This window comes from Phoenix dactylifera, chromosome 2 (genome assembly GCF_009389715.1).
Source record: "Phoenix dactylifera cultivar Barhee BC4 chromosome 2, palm_55x_up_171113_PBpolish2nd_filt_p, whole genome shotgun sequence".
Lineage (NCBI taxonomy): Eukaryota > Viridiplantae > Streptophyta > Magnoliopsida > Arecales > Arecaceae > Phoenix > Phoenix dactylifera.
In genome coordinates, this window is record NC_052393.1 from 15,776,918 (window position 1) to 15,804,327 (window position 27,410).

Below are 27,410 nucleotides of genomic sequence, written 5' to 3' on the forward strand. Positions count from 1 at the left end.
ACTTGTTGGTCGAAGTTTTATATGATCCTACTTACACGTAGCCGATATCTTGCTACTATGAAACAGATATAAGATTAAACTCATGCTTGCGTGCATGGGTCCTTATAGCTTAGTTTATTCTTAAACTCATGAGCTTTGAGGTTTGCTAGTAATTTGAGCTTTTCGATGGACTGCCATATGCCACTAAATTTTGTGTTTCATGCTAGCGGGGTAAGGCTGCATGAAATGGCAAAATGGCATATATCAAACATGGCCCAAACTAAAGAAGAAAAGGCCCATCAAGCGTTCTGGTCAGATATAGTCTGAGATCAATTCCGGTCCATATTTAACCCAAATTGACGATACCTTCAGATCATATGATCAAGTCACTTTGCCTCCATCTTGATAATGGTTATAATGTATTAAATTATTCTCTAGACTTTTAAATGTGCAACGATGGGGAACATAGCTATTCATTTCATAGAAGAAATGATGAAAATTATCCACATTTGGGGGAGCTTTTGGAGGGCTGAAAAGTACTTTCTGGCTCTCCAAAAGCATTTTTAGATGAAATAGAGGTGTTTAGTAAAAATTTCGAGAAGCTGTTTTAGCTTTTCTATAAAGCTAAAAACAACGTTTTGGGAGAAACTCCATTTTGGAGCTTTCCGGAAAAACACTTTTGGGCCCCGTCGGAAAGCTATTTTTATGACCAAAATACCCGTGATAAAATATAACAATTATACAAAATGTCCCTTTATAATTTTGAAAATCTACAGAAGGGTGGAAAATTAATTTACACTAATAATAATAATATTTTATACCTTTATTATTATACTATACTATAAATATAATATTATATTACATTATATCATAATATATTGATATGCTATGTTAAATAATTTAATATTATATTAAATTGTTATGCTATAGTATACAATATTATATTACATTATAGTAATTTATGTATTAATTTATATTATATTTTATTATGCTCTCTAGTATAATACTATGCAATGTTCTTTATGGTTATTTTGTCGTAGCAAAAGTACTTCTCAGTTTATTTACCAAACATATGTTAAAGTGCGACAACATTTTGAAAATATAGTTACCAAATAGCAAACATTTTTTTATACAAGCTCTACTTCAGAAAGCTCTATTTCCAAAAGTTCTACTTCCAAAAGTTCTACTACCAACAGCTCCCGAGATGGAGCTTTAATGAGTTGGCACTTGCTTACCTGTTCGTCTGAGGCATCTTAGCTTCAAATCTTAGTTGCAGTTACTTAATTGGATTATGTCGACAAAAAATTTTGGATAGCCAATGCCCAGAACCTGGCTCCTCTGCCTCCCTATTTTTTCTAAATTGCATCTATAAGAACCTGACACATCTTGATGATCAGGGGTGCCTGTGACAGAAAACTGCTTAAGTGCATTAATCCACTCCATTCGATGCTCCATTCCTTGATCTGATGTGGTGCCTGGTGGTTAGCCAAACTCTACCTCACCAAAGCCCCATACATTGCATCAATCCTGATGGAAGATTGTGTGGTGATTGCGGACCATGAAGAAAATAAGCAATGGACCAAAAATGGTGTACCCTCCACTTTGGTACGTTGGATCACACTCTAGGCCCCAGCACATAATAAGCTTATGGAAATGCATATGAAATCGGTTTGGTGACTGATGGATTCACTTATTATGGATGTCAGTTGACTCTCCTATCAAGATAATTATATAACATGCAAAATTGATCTAGTGTTTTTCTGAGATTTTTTTTCCTTTAAAAGAATAGCAAGCAAGCATTGCTGACTCGGGTCGGACAGTAACAACACCACCACTTGGACTTTTCTCCAACATGAAGTGGGTAGGTTAATTTCAGTTGGCTAGGAACCTAAGTTTATCATCTTTGCCGACCATACATTAGTTCTGACTTAAGAGATGAATGGAGTTATGAGACTTTTATCACCAAAAAGTGGGGGGAAAATGAAAAATATTTTTCTAGAGGAGGATGTCAATGAGAGGTATGGACTGAAAGGCCTATGACTTTAATGCATCTTGAAAGTCTGTTGTTTTTTTTTTTTTTTTTTTTTTTTTTTTTTTTTTTTGAGAAAAGTTGGATCTTGAAACACTGATACATGCAATGTGACCTATGGAGGCCACATTAGCTAGTTATCCTTCTAAATAACGCGACCAAACCAGATTTGTTGAATACAGCTGAGAAATGACATGTGGGTCGAATTGAGGTGCGTTTATTAGGTCAGTTCGAGATGAACTTTACCGCTTGATAGCAAATCCTGCCAAGACTCATAAATTCTTGCTAAACCTACTATCTGCTCTTTTGTGAACACAATCTAAAGATGCCGATTGTCTACATAAGATAAATTTTATATGTATGTATATACACATACATACACGTATATATATATATATATGCATATAAATACATATATATATATATATATACCTATATATGTATGTATATAAGTATGTATGCATATATGTCTAGTATCTGCTTTCCGAGGGCAGGCTTCTTCTATCAATCCTGCTGACATAGTGATCCTGCGGTCGTAGATTCATTTTTTGGGCGCAATCCTTTTCCACAGTATACCTTTCTCTAAAAAAAAGAAGATACAGAATGGAAGAGTAACCCAATATCTTTTGTCCAGGCACAGTGTTCACGGGCTCCACTTGGAAGACGGAGCGCTGGACGCTGGAGTCGAGAATCTTTCTCCGTGGCTTCCTCAAAAACTTCCACCCGTCCTGCTACGAATAAAAGAAAGAAAGACGAATTTTACCTCTCCCTATCATCGATGGGCCCACTGGATCGGCCGGACCAATCACTTCACGCGACACCCCAAGGGCGCAAGGCACCGTAAGAAAAACTTTTGTACACATGCCACTTGGCTAATTGCGTAGATTCTAATGGCTCCACCGTAACAACTCAAGGTCCCATCCAAAATGGCTGATCGGCATGGATCCTCATATATTCTTCTTATTTAAATTTTGATATTCTTGTCAGATTAAAAATTCAAATTTATTCAAATCTAATCATAAATACCATGATCTGCCCGTGGTCAGCTCCAATGAATTTGTATTACAGTATCTCATAATCCACATAGGTTATGGGACAGATCTGCTCTGATATCATTTGTAACAACTCAAGAGCTCATCCAAAATATCTAGCCGAAAGATATTATTTGAATTTTTTAATATTGTATAAGTATCCAAAATCTATTCAGCAAATAATCAATGTAAGGCTAAATACACACCTGCACGAGTCCTCACACTCACAATGCTCGCTATTGGAATCCTAATACAATATAACGTTTCAAGATGTTGTAGAAACATCTCTTATTAACTTAAAAATAATTTAAGCAATCATATTCTTAACACACCTAAGCAGAAGAGAAGAGAATGCCCGGCGCCGGCTGCCGGCTTTGTCTTCTTGTCTTTGGATAGCATAGTTTTCTTTGCTTGGACGGCAATATGGTTCTAACTGAAGATGTGTCTTTCTGCATGACACGGGCCGCAACCGGACCCGCACCATACCAATCACAACCACAAGGAATGCGTGACAAGAGATACCAGCAAAACTTCCTCTACAATTTACTCCAAATAATACTTAAGATGATAGCCATGCCTAAACTTTGATGTAGATATCTCAGATGTGATCTTTAATTGGCCCCTTAGTTTTATCATCTGTGCATGAAAATAAAGGCTAAACCTTGCACGCACAGCAATAGCGACAACTAGACCAAACAAAGGGATTAAAGTTAAAGAAAGCAGATATGAAGCAAGTCTGTGGACATATCAAAACTTTCAAAGCATCCAAATCATAACCGAACCTTGACTTGGACAATAATCTGAAAGATACAAGTCTATCCATGCCAAAGGAGAAAAAGGAACGCGATAGTGAGAGCCACAAAGAATGGCGGTCAAAAAGCCTTATAATAAATATTCACTTTCATGGTTGGCCTGATGTTAGCTTTGGGCATTTGGCAAGTGAGAGTCCATGTTATGCATACAGGATCATTTAGGAATTCAATAAATTTATGCATCACTCACAATTAATATATTCTTTACCATATTAATCCACTAGATTGGGCCGAAACAAATCTCATTCTATCAACTCTTAGGTCTCGTTGTTTCTAATAACTTAAGAGTTATGGCAAAATATAACCTCGATCTAATGTGCTAGTCTAGTTTAAACTTGTGATATTTTCTGCTTGTCAAAAGATAAAAATACCATGTCCAACAGATTTGCTTTGGACTAAAACTATGTGATTAGATTTCTATAATTAGCAAAAATAAGAAACACTAAAACAACGCTAATTACAAGCAAAATTACAATAATATGTTGAAAATTCTTGCAAGGAAGCAAGCAAAGTCTCCACTTCCCAGCGGGTAGTCTTTTGGTGAATGTGATAGAAGGCTCGGTTCAAATGCCATTCACCCTTATTTAAGCTGGAGGAATTAAGAGGAAATAATATATTGAATTAATTTTGGTAAGAAATATGTATTCAATTATTAAACATATACGAACTTTATGGATACCGAGATGATCTGATATACCGGTTTACTATATGCAGGTGTTGCTTGCCATTTGGTGGCGGGGGAGTCGGTAACCGTACTTAAAAATGCTACGCGATTGGCCCCGGCCATCATAAAAGCCGCTCCCTCCTCCCGATTCCTTGGCATACTTCCCATCGCCAGAATCCCCTCGGAATCTCATATCCAAATCCCCCGTCCTCCGCTCCCTCTCAATCCCAGTCCAAGGTCCAAAAATGGGTCTTCGATCCAAAGAGGAGGAGGAGGAAGAAGGGTCGTCTCTTGCTTTGGGCCCTTACAGATACAATTCGCCGTTTGTCCAGGTCTGCCTGATCGGGCTGGTGTGCTTCTGCTGCCCGGGAATGTTCAACGCCCTCTCCGGCATGGGCGGCGGCGGCCAGCTCGAGCACAAGGCCGCCAACAACGCCAACACCGCCCTCTACACCACCTTCGCCGTCTTCGGCGTCCTCGGCGGCGGCATCTACAACCTCCTCGGCCCCCGCCTCACCCTCCTCGCCGGCTGCTCCACCTACGTCCTTTACGCCGGCTCCTTCCTCTCCTACAACCACTCCCACCGCCAGCCTTTCGTCGTAACCGCCGGCGCAATCCTCGGAATCGGCGCTGGCCTCCTCTGGGCCGGACAGGGTGCCATCATGACCTCCTACCCCCCGGCCCACCGCAAGGGCTCCTACATCTCCCTCTTCTGGGCCATCTTCAACCTCGGCGGCGTCATCGGCGGCCTCATCCCCTTCCTCCTCAATTACCACCGCGAGGAGGCCGGCTCCGTCAACGACGGCACCTACATCGCCTTCATGTGCTTCATGGCCGCGGGCGCCGCTCTCTCCCTCGCCATCCTCCCCCCGGCGCGGGTCGTCCGCGACGACGGCACCCGCGCCACCGCCATGACCTACTCCAACGTCCGCACCGAGGCCGTGGAGATCCTCAAGCTCTTCGCCAACTGGAAGATGCTCCTCATCGTCCCCGCCGCCTGGGGCAGCAACTTCTTCTACACCTACCAATTCAACAACGTGAATGGACTCATCTTCACTCTGAGGACCAAAGGGCTGAACAACGTGTTCTACTGGGGGGCGCAGATGCTCGGCTCCTTCGGGATCGGTTACTTCCTGGACTACAGCTTCAAGAGCAGGAGGATGCGGGGGCTGGTGGGGATCGGGGCCGTGGCGGTGCTCGGGACGGCGATCTGGGCCGGAGGGCTAGTGAACCAGCTAAGGTATACTGATGGCAAGTGGAAGGGGCATACCTTGGATTTCAAGGACTCCGGTGGGCGGTTCGCCGGCCCATTTGTCCTCTACTTCAGTTATGGCTTGCTCGATGCCATGTTTCAGACCTTGTGCTACTGGATGATCGGGGCGCTGGCTGATGACTCCGAGACCCTTAGCAGGTAAATTTTTCTTCTATGCATGCACTACCTACTTCCGAACCATCTTTTTTTTTTTTTTTTTCTATTGCCTTCTGATCATCGATGGCTATTAAACTGTGTGCAGGTATAGTGGATTCTACAAGGGAGTGCAGAGTGCCGGCGCTGCCGTTGCCTGGCAAATTGATAACAGTAAAACGAAGCTGCTGTCGCAGTTGATAGTAAACTGGTCTCTTACTACTGTAAGCTATCCCTTGCTTGTGGTGTTGGTGTTGCTTGCTGTGAAGGACGAGGACACGGCCGAGGATGGAGAGAGCAAGGTGCCAAAGCCATCACCTCTTCCTCGGTCAGCGGATGATGATCGTGTACAGGAGTACAGCGGGATAAATTAGGAAAGACTGGATGAAAGCTGCTTCTCTTTGGGAAACGGACTGGGTCGCCAGTATTGGTTAGATATATACGGGCACCACCATTGGAGCCATTCCCAATTTGCATACCAGCCGTCTCCTATTACAGCTCCAAGTAGTGCCGACCTAAACCGTACTTTGCTTCTGTTCTTGTGTTCGCCATGGTGATGATGCTCTCGTCTCACTGGTACCTGAAAATTGTGTCAAATATTTCATGAAAAAGAAGAAGAAAGAAACCGCGGCAGGCATCCATCATGCAACAACTCATGGGTGTCAGTTGCAAGTCTTCTCTGAATCTCACTTTTAGCTTCAATCTTATCTTGCACAATCTGTGGGAAAAGGTGTTTTTAGTTCTCGAGTAGGATTTTTTTTTTCTTCTTCTGAATGGAAAATGTTTGTCAACAAACGCACTAATCGTCTCGAATTTTAACAGTATGGTGCGTCTATCTCCATTTTTCTGAATGGTGCGTCTCATACCAGAGAATCTGCTGTTCTTCTACCTGTGTGAGAAATGGAGGAGATTCTCTGGCTCGTTAACTCCTGAAGTATCTGCATAAGAAAGCAACATTCTCCATGGTCACCTTTGTCTCTTCGGCTGGAGGTGGGGAGGGGGTAAACTGATTAGTGCCCCTTTCCAACATATTACCTGCATTGTTTACCGAAGAGCTATACAGAAACAAGCGCAGATGATGGGCCGCCAGGCCCATTCTAGCCCAGCCTGAAATTTAGCGGGCCTGGCCAAAAAAGGCCTGTTCTGAAAATCGGGCCAGGCATGGGAAAATTATAAATTGGCCCACCCCACCCAGCCCAAGATGATTATATATTTAATATTATATTAAATATAATAATAATAAAATTGTATACTATATGTTAATGGACATATCAATACCGGGTTTTTGGGCGTGTCTGGTATTGACCTTTGAGGATTGGGACGTTCCTGGACAAACAGAAGAGGCCCGATGGGCCGGGCTGGGCCTAGGCATATACCGGCCCAACCCAAACAGCTCTAGTCTACTGAATTTAAAAATAGTTTGATTTATCCAATCAGAAAACGAATTAACAACAGCTCATTTTGAGCAAATTTTCACGGACGCATGTTGGGGTACTGTTTTTAAGGAGCCTTTTTCGTCCCATTTCATCTATATTGGGATGAAGCCGGATTCAAAAAGGAGGGTACCAAATTTAGGCAATTCATGTCATGGTCCTACGATTGGATGCTGCATTAGGGAATTGGCATGATGCCTTGGCATGCGATCATTCTGTAAAATGCAGCGGGTTTGTAGTACTAGTAGATGGTATAAATATAAGAAAAGAAGAGATCTAAAAAGAACAGAGCTATAGAAAAATGTTGATAATTATGGAAAAGCTGTCAGTCAACCAGTTGGGATACGCATTAGCAGTATACTAGATCTTGGTATTTTCACAGCCTTGGGGGTCAAACAAACCATGAACAATATTATGGTAGCTATGCTTGTGCTAAATGTGGTATGACTGAATTCATTTAATTGTTCGTATGTTGTTGCCAAAATCCAATCCGAAGCGCGGATCTGCACACACAAGAAAGAAAGGATAGAAGTCGTCGGAGTTGCCCGGTGAGGCGACTATCCAATGCTTAAGTTAACGAATATGATTTTAGGGAATAGAGGAGAATAAGATCTGAATAATGGATCAGAGAGAAAGATCTTACCTTGTCTGCCAAGCTCTTATTTATAGGTACAAAGTCTTTGTCTTATTGGTGTTGGACTTGGGAGTCCTAAGTTATGTGGAAAACAAGTTCTTGGTTGTCTTTATCCAGCTCAGCCCATGAAGATTTGTCCAATGAAAAACAATCTTCTTCCCCTTTAGTGCTATGTGTCAGCCTGTGATTGGAGGTTGGATTTGGGCCACATCCACCATGGCGTGGTTTCACTACGCCTGCAGCTTTAAAGGAGCATCCTTGCAAAGCATAGGATGATTGGAATGTCAGTGAAGAGTTTCTTTGACCAACATTATTATATATGCCCTTTATTGCTGGGATAAAAGTGTTTTTGTTTGAATGTCTATGATCAAGATTGTTGCATGCAACTCTAAAACTTTCGATAGCTGGAGACTTATTAGAGGCAATTCTAGCTATGGTTTTAAATTTTGATGAGATCGATGGAGTGTATCTGACTATTATATCCTACTCTTGCAACAAAAAGTGAACTGTGATGTGGGCCTACACTTCCATGCAGAGAAAAAAGAAAAAGAAAAAAAATAGAAGGAAAGGAAGAAAAGAAAAAAAGAAAAAAAAAAAAGAGAAAAAGAACGAATTAAAAAGGATAGAAAGAAAAGAAGAGAGAAGAAAGAGATCGAAAAGGAAAGAAATAAAGAATAAAAGAAAATAAAAAGAAGGAAAGGAAGAAAAAAAAAAAGGAAAAAGGAAAAAGTGAAATATAAAGATGAAAGGCAAGAAGAAGAGGACAGAGATGGAGGGTAACTATCGGGATGCCTGGCTAAAATAGTGTCATCAATATGAGACAGGACAATGGTGTATGTCCTTTCGCAGAGAATCCAAAACTCCTCTATCCAAGACTCTAAAAAAATAATATTCTATTAGTCTATATAATCAACCTATCTAGGCTTTTCTTCGGACCGCCACCACCTAATTATACTGATGAGTGCTTAATCTTGAGCACCATCAGAATTGCATCATCTTTTGGATCCATGATTTTATATTTAAGCATGCATCCCCATTATCATGTCCATCTTTAGCTATGAATTTAGTTTCTACTAATTCACAAAATTACATATCACAAGTCTCTCTCAAACAAATCATAGAAGTCTCCAATTTAAGACTTCCTCCATGGGGAGAGTTTTGCTGGCCTAAGCTCTTATTGGTCATGCAACTATCTTACTTGAAATAAGTTTCACGACACATACAAATTACATATTCATCAGGGAATAATTCATGTCTAATTGCAGATACGTCATTAAAATTTTACTTAGGGTTGAAGAGAAACATACATCAAGGCCTCTCTTAATTGTCATAGATTCTCAAGCTGGATTGTGTTACATGTCTAAGTTGTGAGACTCTGACATGTTATGTTACGAATGATCAAACTCTTATAAAAAAAACACGCTGATCTTGTGAGTCATACCTATCTCCTCATCTGAAGTAAGATTGGGAACCAGCAAGAAAACTAGCCCTATTCCCAATACAGAATCTCTTCTTTTACACTAGTTGGCTAGATGTGATGGCAATTTGACTATTTCATATGGAAATGGCCTAGGTAATGGGCTTCACGAACAGGAGGCAGCCCACGGTCCTAGCCCCCCAAACCCTAATAAGATGGATTGCATCCCAAATAGTTTGGGATTAGCTATCAAAACTTTGTTTTGAGCTGATCCTGGCCATTTCCAGCTTTGACCCACCAAGTCAAGGCTTTTGCATCCAACCAGGCCATCATCCGAATGGGCCCTCGGCTTCGTGCGCTAAGGCTTATTGGGCTTCGGGTGGGAAGTTCACGTACACCGTGAGAGGGCAAGAAAGGACGAGCGGTGCGGGGAGGAAGAGCGAAACGGAGAAACTGAGGGCAGTATGCTGTTCCACGGCGGCGGCGGCGGCGGCGTCGGCGGCGTTGGTAGAGGTGCGGCGGCGGCATGCCGGATTCTGGTGCGGTGTTTCTCTCGGAAGCGCAGCCCGGATCTTCGGAGGATAAACCCCAAGGTGCCCAGGGAGGAGGCCAAGACCATCTCTAAAGGCCTCTACGATATCCTCAAGGACCATGGCCCCCTCACTGTCTCCAACACTTGGGACTACGCGAAGGTATTATAAACCTCTGTAGGCTTTGTTTGTCTTGCTTACCCTTCTTGCTTTTTTTTTTTTCTTTTTTTTTCTTTTGTTCTCTTTTTCCCCTTTTCGCCAAGAACGTTTGTGACTTGGGTTTATGGTGGTAAGTGCATTGATAAAATTGTAGATTTTTCATTTTGTTCATGGACTTATTAGAGTTGGTTGGTTCTCATTCATGCTCTTTATCGGCTGCTAAGAAGATTTGAGTCATTCTAATAGGTGTTTGACGAATTGTCCTTGAAGCTGTTGTTGCCAGCCATTTGCTGTGGCTTTTCATCAGCTAATTCTTGCTTCCTTTTACTGTTTGAGGATGATATTTCTTTTGGTTTAGGATTCTTATTTCAAGGACACTTGATTGGAACAAGAAAAGGTGCTTTTAGTGTGTATTCGTGCCTTATCTATACTCAAAATATACATATTTGTGTATTCTTTCACCCGCCTAGCCACGACATCTTTTTTATGTGCCATGTTGCATCATTGTTGAATTTTCTTTCTGCCCTCGGACAATGCCCGCTCGATCTTCAATCATTTTTAGTATTTCGATTCACATATTCTTGAATATCGTTCCAATCAACTAGTCCCATATATGCAACCCAAAGGCAACCATTCTTAGGTATTCAACTTTCTTTTTTCTTTGTGGTCATGTTTGTTTGGTCTCTAAAATAACAACATTAGAATTAAATTTGGGCTATCATTTGACAAATTCTGTTATGTTGTGGAAATTAGTAGTTTGGGCAATGTGATTCTTTGAAATTTTTCTGTTGCTTTTCTTTGAAGCACTTAAGGAGCTGAATGCCTTATTGAAAGACATATTTTGTGTATGGTTGACTTCATTTTGCTTCGCATCAGAATTGAAAGATCTTTAGTTGTTTATGCGGCCACTGTTATGGAAAGATGAAATTTATTTTTGATATAGAAATAAAACTGTATGCATGCAAATCAGAAATTACACGCACAGTTCCGTTATTTGATTGGAGAAAACTTGTTATCAAGATTCATAAAAATTGAGATGTAGAATAATGTAAGAAAAACAAAATCTTTGACATATGACATATCCAAAATCATGAAACATGTTATGTATAGTCCGTATCACTCCATTGAAGGTCAACCAATAGATAGTGATTTCCCCCTCTTTTCCTGAATGACTCCAATTGATCACCAAAACAGCTTATGTTTCGTATCTAGTCTCCAAAGCAGAGAAAAGCAGGAGACAGAGAGCTATATAAATGGGACATTATCTATATACTAGAAAAAGGTTAAAATTGCAAAAAAGGCTTTTAAAAAATTATAATTCCCCAAGGAAGGTCTACTATTGCATGATGAGGATTTTCTTTCCTACGAGAAATAACTGCAGTTCTCTATTCAGAAGACTCCAAAATTAAGCGAAAAGCAAAACAAAAAATAGAAAAAAATTGTAAAAAAGTTGGTCAGCCATTTAAATTAATCCCTCAAACATTTTCCTCCTAGAAAGTGATGTGGGAGAGATTCAAATTCTGTTGAGCATATTTGTAACTATGCTAATTTTGATTTTCACAGAAGGCATCAGCTAGCCTTTAAGCTTGGTTTCTTGGTGTTTGTATAAGGGATCTGGAATCAAGTTTTTTCTCCCTTTCTTTTGGTTTGGTTTTTTTTTTTTTTCGGGCGCCCGCCGGGGGGTGGGGGGGTGGGGGGTGTTGGCAGGGGGAGGGGAAGTGGGTTGAAATTAGAAGTCTTCAGGAAGGTTGCCTCTTTTATGTAGTCCTAAATTGTTCATGAGTCTCATAACAAAAGGAAGTTTTGACTCAAGTAACTTCAACTTATTTAATTTTGTGGTTGTCTGAAACTATGCTTCATGTAGTTGTTAAAGTTTGCAATTTGTAGTTAAACTAATTTTATAGTCAATACAGTGCATGTAAAGCTGACAAAACTCGGAGCTGCCATTATATATAAAAGGTTACATCTAATCTAAATGTCAATAGATGTTACTTAGGTTTAGATTTGGTTGTTTTTCTTTTTGTGAGGTTTACTTTGTGTGGATATGCTGTATTATTGAATCGAAGGGGTCTTGTATTTAAGTCTTATGGGTGCAGGTATGATTTTATTATTTTTGGAAATCTTTGATAACCTTTTGTTAAGAAAGTGACTAGGATCATCATTGTGGAATTTTAGGTTGTTTAGGGCTCCTAATCAAATTGTGTAAGTTGATGTTGTAGGCTCATATAGGTAAGTTGTTAGTCCTTTTAATGTTAAATAAAATTGTTTTATTGTTGTTACATGTCAATAAATGGGGTTCCATGAAGAGTGATAATCTACTTTTTTCGTGTGATTTATGGGTTACTCTGTATGAATCAACTGATTTTGCTGTAATTCTTGTATGTCCAGGTCCCTCTCAAATTTGTTTTTTCCTCTATTTCTCCCACTTCCTCAAATTGTTGTTCTCTCAAATTGACTTTTTTAGCTGTATTTTTTTGCCATTGATAGAAGGATACAGCGTGAACATTTCAGATCTGAACTGAATTTGAACAAACTCTTGCTTTTAAAGTTTTAGTAGTCAGCATTTGCGTGTGGAGCTCGTTAATTTTTCTATGGCTTATTCAGGAGTAATTATATGTGGCATGTGTGTATGTATGATGTAGCTTATTGGGTGATGATGATTTTTGTGGGGCAATTGGTCTGGCCAACTTTCTTCAGGTTAGTTATAGTAGAGAGGCAGTTTCTTTAGCCAACCATCTCTTGCAATCAGAGTGGCAATAATTTAATAGGCATCATATGGATGCTATTGTCACTCTAGCTTAAATAGCCATCAATTTTGTGATCAATTTTTTATGATTTTCCACTTATATATTGATTCTGGCGTTTAGTATGCAGATATACCAACATTTTTATGATCTTGGACCCTCCATGTAGCCCAAGCTTCTTAATTCATACAGATCCCAAGCCTGTCTTTGAATTTTAGAATCTATGTATATCTCTTTCTTTGATTTTAAGCCACTCTTCATTGTGATCAGATGGAGTAGAGCGTCAAAGAGATTACAGTTTGCTATCATGTATACCATGCAGAATATAGATTTTTGAAGGTTTAGTTCACATTATCAGGTTAGAAAACTCCACATTATTTTTCTTCGAGTGTTCTCTATATGCTTATCCTGGGTCAAAAAGGAAACGTGACTGCTCTATTAGTGTCTTCATGAGCAAGTCAAACCTCCAAATCATTTTAATACATATGGCTTGATGTGGTCAGTATTTTGACAACATTTTGTATGTTATATCATAATTTTGGCAAAGAAAATGCTGGATATGCTCTAAAATTAATTGAAAATAATCGTATGTGTTTGCTAAATCTTTTAGAAACATCAGAAAGCAAATTTATCATTACTTCATTCGGGAAGCAGGAAAAGAAAATTATTTGAATAATTTGAGATCTTTGGTTTGCTTTATAGACTAGAGGATATTGGACAGATTTCCTTGTAGTCAAGGCTGATGTGCCAGAAACTACTGAATATTCAAACCTTGCTATTAGGTAAATGAGCTGTGGGTGATGATCTAATCATTTGGAAACATGTTCAATAAAAAATGTGCCTTCTTAAATTGTGGCCAACTTCTTTGTTTTGTTCAATGGGAAGTGAAAAAGATAATGTATGCTTGCCTAATTCTACCATGTTGATTTATTAATTTGTAGACATGAATACTTTTTATATGTGGAATTAGTGATACTTCAATTTGTTAGCTTGATTGCTAATCTTTGTATGTATCTGTGTAAAGTAAATGTTTTGGGAAACTGTAAGTTCCTTTGCATAACTCACAATTTTTATTTTATGATATAACTGTCAATTTCTCTTGATCCTTATAATACAGAGTCTCATCTTGTCCTTTATTTTATGATATAACTGTCAATTTCTCTTGGTCCTTATAATACAGAGTCTCATCTTGTCCTCTTACATGTTTAATTTGCATAGGTAAAGTATGCTATGCTTTCGCATACTTTTCATCTTGTTGTGGTTAATGATGGATGTTCTCATAGTTTAGTGAACAATTTTTTACTCTTTGAGTAGTCTAGTTTCGATGGTCAATGGGATGACATTATATAGATAAATTATGCCGCTTCCAGTTTTGGAGCAACAAGATAGCTGTCACAATTCATCTGTAATGCTACTTATAGTTTTTATTCCATTCATGATCTATTAACCAATGACCCTGAAATAATGATTTTGATCGCTGGTTTTGTCATTTTAAATCTGTTCTAGCTGCAAAGATGAATAATGTTAGGCAATTGTTTTGAAAGGTTTCCATTATTCGAGGATATCATCATTACTATAAATTTCTTGTCTCCATGTACGTACAACTACTAATAGTAAGCAATTTGTTGAGTTTGACTTTGTAGGAAGATAGGCTTCAGGGAGCCAATTGTGATGTAGGTCATCCAAGCACTCACTGCTAAAGGGAATACCATAAATTTTGGGGTGACAAAAGTTGGAGGAGAAATTTGATAATTAGGGTATTTTTAGCTATCCAGTTATGGTGATACACTGCCTAGGAAGGGCAAGGAAATCTGAAGAATATGTGAGCAACGGATGGGTCAATCATTCATCTAAAGAGAGTATTAGAGCTTCAAATCTATTACCATCGAAACAATAATATATCGACATGCAATATCAGCCGGCGAGCTTAGGGTTCATTTAGTTGCAAGAAATGAATGGAACACTAATTTTCCCATGGAAAAGACTTTTTTTGGTTGGCTTTTTGCTGGATGAACTTAAAATATGGAAAATTTTCTGCATTTGGTGGAAATCTTTGTTTAAAAAAAAATGCAGAGACAAAAAGTTCAACTTTTCTAAATTATACAGTCAATATTCCTTCAATCATAACTTTTCTTGCAAACCAAAGACATGGAATATTAAAAATCTCTTTTCTAAGGAAAAGGTTTCTTTTTTCTTTCTTTTTCTATAGATTTCCCTGCAAATAAAGAAACCCTCAAGGCTGTTTTTTTATTGTGGAATGAGTTAACTGAAAATAAATGGCCTAACTTACTACTAACCCAATTTACTCTATAATAAACTACTCTACGCTATATAGTGGAATAGTTTACTTTGGTTTGGGCGGAAAAGTAGCTCTACCATTTTTTTGTCAATTGTCCACATTGCCCTAATTATAGATAGGTCATCCTCATTTGATTTTCGAGGGCTGTCATAAGTTGGTTTTGGAAAGAAACAAATTTTAAATGTAAACATCTTCTTGGGTGTGCAATTTCCTAAAATGTTAATTTAAGTTGGGATTAATAACAAATACCATTCACGGTGGAGGAAAGCAGGTTCAACATGCATTGACTACTTGATTGTCCAAGATGGTGTTTATTGCACATCCTGCCATTGTGTGTGTTCAGACGCTTTTGCAAGTGCCCTCATGCATCCTGAGGCAAGATGAGTGATGAATGCTATCTCTGAGGATCAACCAGTTCAATGTCTGTCAAACCACATCCCTAGTAAAGTGAAATGTGTGGTTTAGGTTGGTCATGATGATAATATTTTAGTGTTCTAGGTGCTGGATAGTAGCTTGAGTTCTTGTCTACTACCTACTCTAGATGTCAGGGATAGTAGTTCTGTTTTTTCAGATCTGGCTGTCAGTTGTTCTAAATTTTGTTATCTTGCTATAAGTCCTGATGCTTGGCATTTGCTAGCTGTCAAAGTAATAACAATGTTAGAGTTGGATAGTGTTGAAGTTCATAGGCAGCTACATGAGCATCTCATGCATCCCTATGGTGGGATATGCAGTTGATTCCATGTTAGATTATCTAGAAGTCCAACAAATGTTAGACCTGCTCCACTTTATCCTCAACTCATGCAGGACCTGCACCAATACTCTATACCATTGAATAATTGACGTTTTTGCTGCCCTATGTAAACTTAGGATTTGTTGTCATTTTTTGAGCAATGTATCACCTTGATCAGAGAGCTCAAAATACTTCAGGATCTCAGTTTTCAGCTCCCTGAATATTGTCAAATTCCCTTTTATGGTGAATAATCACCCTTATCCAAATAATGGTTACCTCCACGAAGTTTTGCATCCACAAAATTAAGCCCATGACACTGCTTCTTGTTAGTATTTGTGGATATTTGTGGTATAAATGGGGGCAGAACATTTTAATATAGACAAAGAGGGATGTTGGCTTGGTGGCTTTTTCATATCTTAGCTTGAAAATTGGTGAAAGCTCACAAATCTTAGCAAACGAAAAAAAAAAATCTCAGTTGGAAGCTGCTTGAGTGGGAGGTATTATAATAGACATTATGGTACCATCCTGTTAAAGGGGAGCTCTGAGCATAAATGTAATTATCGTTGTTGTATTACTAGAGTTAAGAAAACAAAATTAGTGATGATCTACTGTCACTTTTTATGCCCATGCTGTGACAGATGCCTGACTCACACTACAACAAATTTCTATATCAATGAGGTGAACATTATCCTTTTCTACCCTGATAAAGTCGGTCAGTTACTTGCAGAAGTGATGCGGTTATGCATGTTAAAACAAGGTCATAATAATGACAATACTTCAAAAGAATGGATCCCATCTGATTTATTTATGTTTTAGTGATTTAATTTCCTGCATGATGCTATCTGCATTAGGTCTGGTAGATTCTTCTGGGTGTTATCTTGAGCCATTTAGAGTTCCAAGATAACATGGTTAATCTTTTTTAAAATTATATAAGAGTTCAACTTGGAGGAGTTTTGACCTCAAATTCACTTAATGATGAAATTATGTGAGATAAGAGGAAGCTTGCTTTAAAATATCCTCAATATTCACATCTTTTGGATTAGTGACCTGTTCCACAAAAATGTACATGCTTTTCTGGTCACAATTAAGAAAGCTAAGACTTGTGGTTGTTCTAACTTCAACAGGAAGCTGGCATTGATGGCCTGAATAGCAAAACCCATATGAAGATCTTGCTAAAATGGATGACAGGACGAAAGGTGCTCAAACTGTCATGTAATCACATTGGTTCAGCCAAAAAGTTCCATTATTCAATTCTGCCTGAGGAACTGCGGTCTGCTGAACAAATAAGTTCTCCGTTGCCGGTATCTGAGAGCACAAAGCCTTCGATGCAGGGAAAAAAGCTGGCTAAAAAGGCCAACCGAAAATCAAGGTGAAGCTTTATGCTGAGTGCTACTAGTTTGGATGGTCAACTATTACTAGCTTTCATTTTGTATTGGTATCTCACAACCAGGAAAAACCTAAGTTCTTGTTTGTGATGTGTGTGGTAATTCTTATGTCAACTGACAATATATTGTTTGTCATGGTTGCCCTTTAAATATTAACTGCGAGGCTATTTTAATGATAGAATGAAATCCATTTAATCTTTTTATGAATTTCATGCTTGCTATATATGAAGAATTTGATTCGATTATATTTGGCTCATGATTTGCAAGCTCCCTGAATTAGGTAATTTTTGTTTAAAGGTGCACAGGTCGTGATCGGGATGTGACCATCAACTTATAGGTTTACCATGCAATCTTAGTTGTTGAAAATCGTCCATCTTGTTACCACAAAATGTTAAAGGATCTTTGAAATGTTTGATATTTGCATTTTACACTCTTTTTTTCTTTTTGGTTGAATGATTGCTGATAGTTTTGTAGTCCAGTTGTATCTAGAATGGTTTATAGATGCCCATCACAGTTAGTTCTACTAATCCTGGATTCTTGTATAGTTTAGGCAGTAAACTATAATAGGACAATCATTATTTTCATTAATGAGAGATTTCAACTAGCCTGCTCTTTTTTATTATTCATCAGAGATACCAACAATGCAAGTGGTGCAAATATATTCAGGGAATCAAGGACTGCAAATGGATCGACCCATCCACTTCTAATCTAGACTTGATTTTCATATAATCCAATTTCATTCAACCAAAGTCTTAGGAATAAAAGATATAACCTATTTCAATTATAAATTAGATATGGATCATCAAGTGATCAGATCAAAATGCAAACTGGTACAAACTAAACCAGTAGATCATCTCTTTCAGAACCTTCTTGAATCTAAGAAATTGACTTTATTCTTTTGATAATTTTTGTATAGTTAATCATCGATTCGTGTGATTGATAATAACCAAAATCTGTTTTCAATCAAACTTGTGGGGGTGGGGACGGCATGGTCGCTTGTGAACCTCGGAGACGGTCATAACAATTATGAAATGACGCGTGCAAACCATCTTTTGCGGGCATCTATTACTTAACTAATGCCTCGACTTGATACCATCTTCCGCAACTTCCACACGACCACGACCGTAACATTTTAAATTCTTTATGAACCCTATTGTTTCCTTTAACGTCCATCTTTGTCGCTCTACAGCTTGATCTAGAGTCAAGAAGCGGTCTTAAACTAGAGCACCGAATGCTGTGCAGCCATTAATGACCTTTATTAAGAGATGGATAGCCTTCGTATAAAACGTACTTTTGTAGAATGCTGTGCAGCTATGAATGACCCTCACTAAAGCATGGTTAGCCGTCGTACAAGATAATTCATGATACGAGCGTATTATTTGATGGCTGTTCATTTTCTGAAGGCGACTATCTATCGGTGTACGGCACTCTATGGTGGTGTAGATACTGCACTGCAGAAGATCCTGATTGCTCAACTTAGGCCACTTGATGTTCCCCTCCTACCCCATGTCAAAGTCGGCAACCAGCCGACCCACCAACGTACCCCATAAATGGCACATATGCAGAGATCCATACAACTAATTTTCAAAGAGGAAGTACTTATATACATCTAATTTTACTTATATCTTTAGCACCAAGGACGGCCATTACCCAATCATGCATTCATGTACAAGTACGAACACAAAGCCATGGAACGTAAAGGGAGACTTCCAAGAAGCAGCCTCGGGAAGGCAGAGGGAAACTTTTAATTTACCCTGAAAAATGATGCACCACTACCCAAGTCAACTATTCTCTTCTTACCGTGCCTTGTATTTAATGTAGCAATCAGACGAAAGAACCCCAATCCCAAGTTATTCCATTTAAGTTCCCAAGGCCAGTTCAGTTCCATTTCACTCTCCTCTCCCCACCTCTATATGTTTCTATCTCAGCGGCACCTCTACAAGTAACCAATCAGAGAGTCCATACTATCGATTCATTTTCTTGGAGGAAATGAAGCCTCTCTTCCTCCTCCTCCTCCTCCTCCTCCTCGCCATTGCTTTAGTCTCTGCTGATCTCCGAGTTGGCTTCTACAACTCCTCTTGCCCTCAAGCTGAATCCATCGTCCGCGCCGTGGTGGCAGAGAACTTTCGCAATGACCCCTCCATCACTGCTGCATTCCTTCGCATGCATTTCCATGATTGTTTCGTCAGGGTGAGCAACCTCACATCGAACATTTCTAGTTAGCCCTCGATCTTAATGTGCGTTGCATGGAGTTCAAGCTACGGTAGATTTGTCGGCCTTAGTGCAACATACTAACATGAATGCATGCAAACATTTTAGCTCAATTTGTTTGCTCCCTTCTAACTATATATGTTCTCTCTATAGGGCTGCGATGCGTCGATTTTAATAAAGACGACGAAGAAGAAGCCATCTGAGAGGTCCGCCGGGCCAAACCTCACGGTCCGTGGATTCGAGATCATCGATGAAGCTAAATCAAGGCTGGAGGCAGCATGCCCATCCACTGTATCATGTGCTGATGTAGTAACCCTTGCAACTAGAGATGCCGTCGCCCTAGCTGGCGGCCTGAACTATGCCGTGCCCACAGGGAGGCGGGATGGGCTCGTGTCGAACCCCGATGAGGTCAGGCTACCCGGTCCGCAGCTCCCTGTCCCTCAAGCACTCCAGTTCTTCACAGCCAAAGGTCTCGCACTGGAAGACATGGTTGCTCTCTTGGGCGGACACACTGTGGGAGTGGCCCATTGCACCTTCTTTCGCGACCGGCTCTCCGATTTCCAGGGGACCGGCGCTCCCGACCCCACCATGGATCCGAGCTTGAGAGCTAAGCTCATCCAAACTTGCGGGCCGACACCGAAGCCATTGGAGAAGGACCCTGCAGCATTTTTGGATCAGAGCACGTCGTTCAAGTTTGATGCTCAATATTATAAACAGATAGTAGCAAACAAAGGGGTGCTGAAAATAGACCAAGTGCTAGCATTGGATAATTCCACAGCACGGATTGTTTCAGGTTTGGCGTCGGATGGAGAAGGGTTCCAAAGGAAGTTTGCTGATGCTATGGTGAAGATGGGGAGCATTGAAGTTCTTGTGGGGAGTGCTGGGGAGATCAGAAAGAAATGCAATGCTTTTAATAAAAGTCCATAACCTATTAGATAAGAAGAAATAGGACTGCTTTGGTTCTATTTTTTTTTTCCTCCTTGTTTATTGTTCTCTCTCCTATGATGATCTCGCCTATGATGAACTATTGGAATATGTTTCATGGCTTCCTCTGTATTTTGGAAAGAATGAGTTTGTTTACGAGCACTGGAGACTTAGAGTGCCGTTGAATAACATTCAAATCTTGCTCATTAGTTTCTAGTTGTATCTTCGTCTTGTACATGGTTTAGTTGTATGTTTGACTTCTGAGTGTTCCATTGGACCTTGATATTCTTACGATCTGACAATGCTTCTAGGAAAATTCGGACTCCTTAATCACACATTTTACCTTTTTTTGTTCCTAATTTTTATGTCAGTACTAAAAGAATTAGACCATAATTTATGACATGCAGCCTATAACAGAAGGGTCGATAAGAGCACTAGTAAGATCCCACTCCCCCTTGAATATTATACTCAGGACTCAAGTCCCAGCGGGATACCAAAAGTATCGGGATAGGACCATGCCGCCATTGTTTCAGCATTCTGATCGACTTATTTTGGGATATCCCGATATCCAAGTGTTGGGACGAGGTGAAATAACAGTGCCCATTTCATGAGAAAACCAAGACAATCCTATCCCACAGGATTTAAAATTTTATTGTGTATATTCTTCGTTTGACATACAGAATAGCATATGCAGGGGGAACTTTTCTCCCACCATGCTTTACTGGCCAGCATCATGGGATTACTTTAATAAGATGACACTTTTTGCCCCATAGTCAACCCATATTTTTTTTTTTCTTCCTCTTTTTTTTTTTTTTTTTTTTTGTTGAAAACAGCAATTTATATAGCTCTAGTGTGAGTACATCTTGCCAGATCAAACAAAAGTAAAGAGTACAACGGAGGAGGTATATCTCCTATGGATGCCCAGATGATCTCCCCGGAGTGCCGGGCAACGAAGGAGGCGACTCAGTCGGCTGCGCTGTTCGCCTCCCGAAACACATGTAGTGCCTGAAAATAGCTCACCTCCTGCGCCAGTCTGCAAATCTCACGAATAAGAGGGCGACCATCCTATAACAATCCACTCCACGAACCCACTCAATCACCACAGAAGAGTCACCCTCGAGGAATATACGCTTAGCACCTAATACTCGCCTCACATAGGATAAACCCTCCCGAAGCTCTGCCCCAATCGCCCTAAGTCCGGGTGTGTGACGGCCACCAGCTGCTATCAGTCTGCTGAGATGATCTCTGATCACAAAATCAACACCTCTAGACATCCGGTCCACCGACATGCTACCATCGAAATTCACCTTGAGATGATTAGGAGGTGAGAGCTCTCATGAGACAAGGGCAAACCTGAACGTTGTGACAGGGGAAGGGGAGCCCCAGATATTCCTGGCCATTCCAGAAGAAAATATAGCGGTAGCAGCGGTGACCTCCCCTGCATAAAGCAAAGCTCTGTCTACCACCATCCTCGGCGGTAATCTCCTATCCTCGAACATACCTGCATTCCTATCCAGCCATATGTAATAAGCCAAGTATGCCCATAAAATCTCCGCCTCAACAGAATGAGGACTCTGCATAGGGACTCTCAGCTGATGAATCAGGTCCTGTGCCGACTCCACCGGGTGAGGCAGAGGAACAGGAGACCTGCTCCATATCTCCCTGGTCATGGGGCATCGTAGAAGTACATGATCCATGGTCTCCTCAATATATGTACACACCGCACAGCACGGAGAGACCCTCACCCCTCGTTGGGCAAGCAGAAATCTAGTCGGTAGGCAGCTCCAAGCCATCTTTCATATGTAGAGCGCCACCCGCAGGTGAACCCGCATTCTCCAAATCCATCCTCTCTCTATCCGCCGGACTGGCTCCATAGTCAGCAACATCTGAAGATCCCTGACTCGCACCCGCGACCGACCTGTCGGCAACCAAACTGCCTATCCTGGCTCTCCCGTGCATGAACTGGTAGGGCCAGAACCATCTCTGCCAGCTGCTCCCCAAAAACCTTCCGAATTAGCCCCTCCCTCCAAGTCAACCCATCTTTGCTGCTTAAAGTTTGCACTCTAACCCATAGCCAAGCCCTTGTGTTAAAGCAAGGCTGCCTATGTTCCCCTCTTGCCCTTAATCAACAAGTTGATTAACTTGTACCTCAAAATATAGAATTATGGAGATATAATTTTAGTTACATCTAAGTCCAAATCTTCCGGTCTCAAATCCATGGTTCAGAACAATAGCTATTATAACATTACAATAGTCTTTAGTGCATTTCCGAAAAGAATCTAATGTATTATATATGAAAAATAGGTGGTTAAGTGATGTCTACCATAATGGCTGTTATATAGTAGGAATGATAGTCTTTATTTACCAATTGCGCTGCTTCATTAAATAAAATAATATTTCTGAAAATTAAAATTTCCTACAAGATAACAAAATTATTCTATGAATAATAATATTTTTTTAATTCATTCAACACTGGTTCGAGTAAAAATGGTGTTACTTTTCTGTTATATATATTGATGTTATTTTTCAGTGACAGCAAATAATTAATATCTTTTTAAAATTATTACTAGTGTAAAATCCAATAATATATGTCAAACAGTTTTCAGCAAAATAAAAAATATTTTGTTAGCTTTTTCAAAGATCTTTTTTTTAAAAAGAGGGCAACATGCGGCTGCCTGATTGCTGAACTTGCGACTTATGCCTGGGATAAAAGGCCGACATCACAATTACAATAGACAACAACGATTCCTATGTAGATCTGGGGTTTATTGTTGTTAGGATCCATGCTGATATGCATTTAGTCCCATATCGGTTATTCGTCAAAGAGATCTTGGATACTTATACAGGACCAAGAAACTCAAAAAATATCTTTCGGCTAGCTTGAAGTCTTGGGTTGTTACAAAGGTATCAGAGCAAACTCGACCTATAACTTATGTGGACTAAGAAACACTGCAGTATGGGTTCACGGAGGTTGATCACGGACCGATCGTGGTGCTTGTGATTAGATTTGAATGGATTTGAAGATGTTCGGGCTTGAATGAAGAAAGTATGTAAGCACCGTAGGCATTTCAGTTAGTTTTTTTTTGGATGAAATTATGGGCTCGAAAAGTTGTAACGACATTATTTGAAACGTAGACAAAACCGAGTAACAAAACCGTGCGGATTCAGAGAGGTCAAAAAAAATGCCATTCGTTTGCCCCGAAGTCAGGAATCTCCTGCTTAATATAAAGGATCTCTCTCTCCATGCAATTCCCGCACGGCCAAACAGCTTCAGCTCGAAACCGATTCTATTTTGGTTCCAATTAAAAACCAGCTCACCTCCATTTCCTCTCCCTCTCTCGGGCCTCTATATGAACACCCTTCTTTGCCATTCATTGGACCATCTCCTCCTCAGCTCAGTCATTATTTGTGGAAATGAATCCTCTCTTCCTCTTCCTCATCCCCATCGCTTTGGTCTCTGCTCATGATCTCCGAGTCGGCTTCTACAACTCCTCTTGCCCGCAGGCCGAGTCCATCGTGCAAGCTGTGGTGAAAAAGCACTTCGGCACCGACCCCTCCATCGCCGCTGCTCTCCTTCGCATGTACTTCCATGATTGCTTCGTTAGGGTGAGCAACTCCTCGTCGAACATCTGTTAGTTATATCAACTCCATTTACGTTGCATGGAGTTCAAAGGCCATGCCGGTTCATGGAACTGCAACGCGACATGCCACCGGCAATGGATTCAGAATGGAATTTTCTACATTGTTTTGCTCCACTCTAACTATTATGTAGTTTTTATAGGGTTGCGACGCTTCCATCCTCATAGATGGAACGGAGAACGCGCCGTCTGAGAAGTCCGCCGGGCTAAACCTGTCGGTGCGCGGGTTCGAGATCATCGACGAGGCTAAATCGAACTTGGAGGCCCGGTGCCCGTCCACCGTCTCGTGTGCAGACGTAATAGCACTCGCCACCAGGGCTGCTGTGGCCCTCGCCGGCGGCCTCGCTTACGACGTGCCCACCGGCAGGCGGGACGGACTCAGGTCGGAGACCCCAACGACGTCATCTTACCCGTGCCGCAGATCTCTCTCTCTAGTGCGCTGCAGCTCTTCACGAGCAAAGGGCTCGCGGTCGAGGACATGGTCGTCCTCTTGGGTGCACACACCATCGGTGTGGCCCATTGCACCTTCTTCCAAAGCCGGCTATTCAACTTCCGGCGAACCGGCAAACCGGATCACACAATGGATCCGACCTTAAGGGTTAAGCTCGAGCAAGTTTGCGGTAAGAGTCCCAAGCCATTGGATGAGGATCCGACGGCATTTCTAGATCAGAACACGTCCATAGCGATCGACAACCGCTTCTACAGCGAGATACTGGAGAGCAGAGGGGTGCTGCAATTCGACCAGAAGCTAGCTTTGGATAATTCGACAACGGGAATCGTTGTGAGTTTGGCATCGGATAAAGATGGGTTTCTGAAGAAGTTTGCCGATGCTTTGGTGAAGATGGGGAACGTTGAAGTTCTTGTGGGAAGTGAAGGGGAGATTAGAAGCAAGTGTGGCGTTTTCAACGCACCATCTTAAGCTCTCCTAGATGTGAGAATGGGGACTATTTAGGTTTTCTTCTATGTTTACTTTGGTCAACCACATTTAATTTCCATCTATCTCAAGGAAGAAGCCTAATCCTTATCCAGTCAAGCTTGGTTTAATTGTATGTCTCGTTTCTGTTCGCAGTTACGGTAATCTCTCTACGTAAGTTATTTTTTTTTCTGAAGAAAATCTATGTGTGCAAGTTAGCCAACTAAAGCGGATAATGAGGATGGTAAGCCTCTTGTTGAGTGGATCAGATCGCTCCCAGTGCCGAAGCACCCATGTCCTGACATCAGGGTCTGGAGCTCGTCCTGCAGGACCAGTGTCAGGGTCACCGACATATACAGTATTGTTCAGGGTGAGGGACGATTGGTGGCGGATTTCGGTTGGATATGGAGGTTCGGACTACACCCCAGAGTAGCCTTATTCCTGTGAAGGGTGCTTGGGGACGGCTTCCGACGAGACTTTTATTGAGTGGGAGGGGTATGGGGATTCATCCCCAATGTCTGGTGTGTCAGATAGAGGAGTCGCTGGACCATGCTATATTTCAGTGCTACCGGGCTGTGGAGGTCTGGAGGAGGGCAAAGTTCCCCATGGAGATCTTGTGTCATGCTGCTTCCTTCCTGCAGATACTTGGACGTCTGGCCGGGTCCTCGCAGTCCAGGCCGGTGGCGGTGCGGGCGACATATACTGCCTACCAAATCTGGCTTGCGAGGAACGCTTTGATGTTTGGAGAGACTGTTCCCCCTCAGAGGGTGGTGGTGGAGAGAGCGCGGCTTTTGGCGATGGAGGTCCTTCAGGCGACCCACTTGGATGGATCCTTGATAGCTCGGGACACCTGGGGCTCTACATCTGCTCGTGGAGCACCCCGCATGGTGTTTTTCACCTGGGAGCCCCCACCCCCGAGTTTTCTCAAGGTTAACTTCGATGGTTCCATCTTGCAAGGCGGTGAGAGGGGAGGTGTGGGCTTCGTTGTTAGGGGCCCGAACTCTAGTGTGATTGCTGCTGGAGGTTTCCAGCCTTTTGATATATCGGTGCCAGGGGCGGAGTTGAGGGCAGCCTGGGCAGGTTTGAGGTATGTGCGTCGTGCATTGCAGGCTAGAGATGTTCTCCTGGAGGGCGACTCCGTGATAGTCATTGGATGGCTATCACAGGCTTCAGGCGGGGTAGGCGATTACCATCCATTGGTGAGAGATATCCGGTCCATGGGGTGTGATGAGATGGTTGTTCAAGTGAGATATATGTTTAGGGAGGCAAATGGGGCGGCGGACTGGGTCGCCTCCTCTGTTGCCAACCACTCAGGGGACCACCTATGGGTGGGAGAGGCGGAGTTGCCCAGGGCCCTCCATGATGTTTTGCTTTTTGATTTTCTTGGCTGTATTCATACACGTTATGCATGATCCTTCCGTTTTTAGTGCACACACAAAAAAAAAAAGAAAAGACGGATAATGAGGTGCTCCTTTTGGTAGAAGTACTGCTCCTTTTGATCCTCTCTATCATTTTTTCCTCTGGGAGCAATTCTAATTATAATGTACATATACGGCCTCTCTCTCTCTCTTCAATGCACGGCATGGGTGTCACTCGGTTCATGAAGCAAGAAATAAGGATTCTAATGGAAGCTGGAACTTCTATAAGCTATTCAGAGTGCACAATGGGTTGGCCATCCCTCAAACAGAACCATATTTCCACTTCTTAGAGGGCTATTAAGGACAATGTCTGTAAGTTAATCTTAAGTAATAAACAATTACCTGAATAGAATATAACTTTTCTCTATAAAAAGGTAAAGTAGGATGTCACCTCTTGGATTAGAATCCGGAACATGAATGCATATCTTTAACGTTCACAGATACATACCACTTCAACTTGAGACTGATAAAACCCATGAACAAGCAGTGCTACTTCGCTGATAAGATATCTCTCTTTTCACTTCATAGATTATTTAGCTTATTGAATAGTTTAACAAGTCTACTTACAAAATATTATCTTTTGTAAAAAAAAATTATTTCTCTTTTATATTTTTCTTTCTTATAAATACTTTATAAATAGTTTCTGAAAACTTTTTTTTTTTAATAAAGGTCGGATGACTTTGCCTCCCTCTTTATCAAAAAAAAAAAAAAAGAAAAAAAAAAAAAGCAGTGTTCCAACCGGTAGCTCTTTCAAGTGATAGTTCATGTATTCTATCATGGCCCGTAGGCTAGGCAAGATATTCTCTAGTCAAGGCACATTTCTATTGTGATTGGAGCAATTAAACATCAAGAATGCTATCATGATCGATCCACGGTCCCATGGGGTAGAAAACCGAGTTCTTAATGTTAGATACTTATACTGGATTTAGCCAAAAAAAAAAATGCTATCAGCATTATATTGTTGAGTATATCCCATCATGGACTATATAATTAATGTAGATTTTCCATTTTTCCCTGTGATATAAAGGACCAACAGAAAGTGCAATCTTCCTATT

The 27,410-nt window shown here is 40.9% G+C and overlaps 4 protein-coding genes and 1 pseudogene across 4 annotated transcripts; all 5 read left to right on the forward strand.

Annotated features, from left to right (window-relative positions):
• Positions 1–4,561: 4,561 nt before the first annotated feature.
• Positions 4,562–6,744, forward strand: LOC103703533 (UNC93-like protein 1). The gene is made up of 2 exons (XM_008786411.4): positions 4,562–5,926; positions 6,030–6,744. Exons 1-2 carry the CDS (start codon positions 4,761–4,763, stop codon positions 6,292–6,294), a joined length of 1,431 nt encoding a protein of 476 aa, XP_008784633.1. The 5' UTR covers positions 4,562–4,760; the 3' UTR covers positions 6,295–6,744.
• A 3,042-nt stretch (positions 6,745–9,786) lies between these two features.
• Positions 9,787–17,458, forward strand: LOC103703531. Its single transcript, XM_008786410.4, has 2 exons — positions 9,787–10,096; positions 16,991–17,458. Exons 1-2 carry the CDS (start codon positions 9,869–9,871, stop codon positions 17,237–17,239), a joined length of 477 nt encoding a protein of 158 aa, XP_008784632.1. The 5' UTR covers positions 9,787–9,868; the 3' UTR covers positions 17,240–17,458.
• A 1,709-nt stretch (positions 17,459–19,167) lies between these two features.
• On the forward strand, positions 19,168–20,602 carry LOC103703530 (peroxidase 44). The gene is made up of 2 exons (XM_008786409.4): positions 19,168–19,441; positions 19,616–20,602. Exons 1-2 carry the CDS (start codon positions 19,241–19,243, stop codon positions 20,387–20,389), a joined length of 975 nt encoding a protein of 324 aa, XP_008784631.1. The 5' UTR covers positions 19,168–19,240; the 3' UTR covers positions 20,390–20,602.
• A 3,198-nt stretch (positions 20,603–23,800) lies between these two features.
• On the forward strand, positions 23,801–24,943 carry LOC120109983 (annotated as a pseudogene).
• Positions 24,944–25,434: 491 nt separating this feature from the next.
• Positions 25,435–26,349, forward strand: LOC120109984. The gene has a single exon (XM_039123933.1). It carries the CDS (start codon positions 25,435–25,437, stop codon positions 26,347–26,349), a length of 915 nt encoding a protein of 304 aa, XP_038979861.1.
• The last annotated feature ends 1,061 nt before the right edge of the window (positions 26,350–27,410 follow it).

Coding starts and splice junctions, on each gene's coding strand:
- LOC103703533 (XM_008786411.4), top strand. CDS start 4,761: ATGGGTCTTCGATCCAAAGAGGAGGAGGAGGAAGAAGGGTCGTCTCTT. Junction 5,927..6,029: donor GACTCCGAGACCCTTAGCAG/GTAAATTTTTCT, acceptor AACTGTGTGCAG/GTATAGTGGATTCTACAAGG.
- LOC103703531 (XM_008786410.4), top strand. CDS start 9,869: ATGCTGTTCCACGGCGGCGGCGGCGGCGGCGTCGGCGGCGTTGGTAGA. Junction 10,097..16,990: donor ACACTTGGGACTACGCGAAG/GTATTATAAACC, acceptor TAACTTCAACAG/GAAGCTGGCATTGATGGCCT.
- LOC103703530 (XM_008786409.4), top strand. CDS start 19,241: ATGAAGCCTCTCTTCCTCCTCCTCCTCCTCCTCCTCCTCGCCATTGCT. Junction 19,442..19,615: donor TCCATGATTGTTTCGTCAGG/GTGAGCAACCTC, acceptor TTCTCTCTATAG/GGCTGCGATGCGTCGATTTT.
- LOC120109984 (XM_039123933.1), top strand. CDS start 25,435: ATGGGGATTCATCCCCAATGTCTGGTGTGTCAGATAGAGGAGTCGCTG.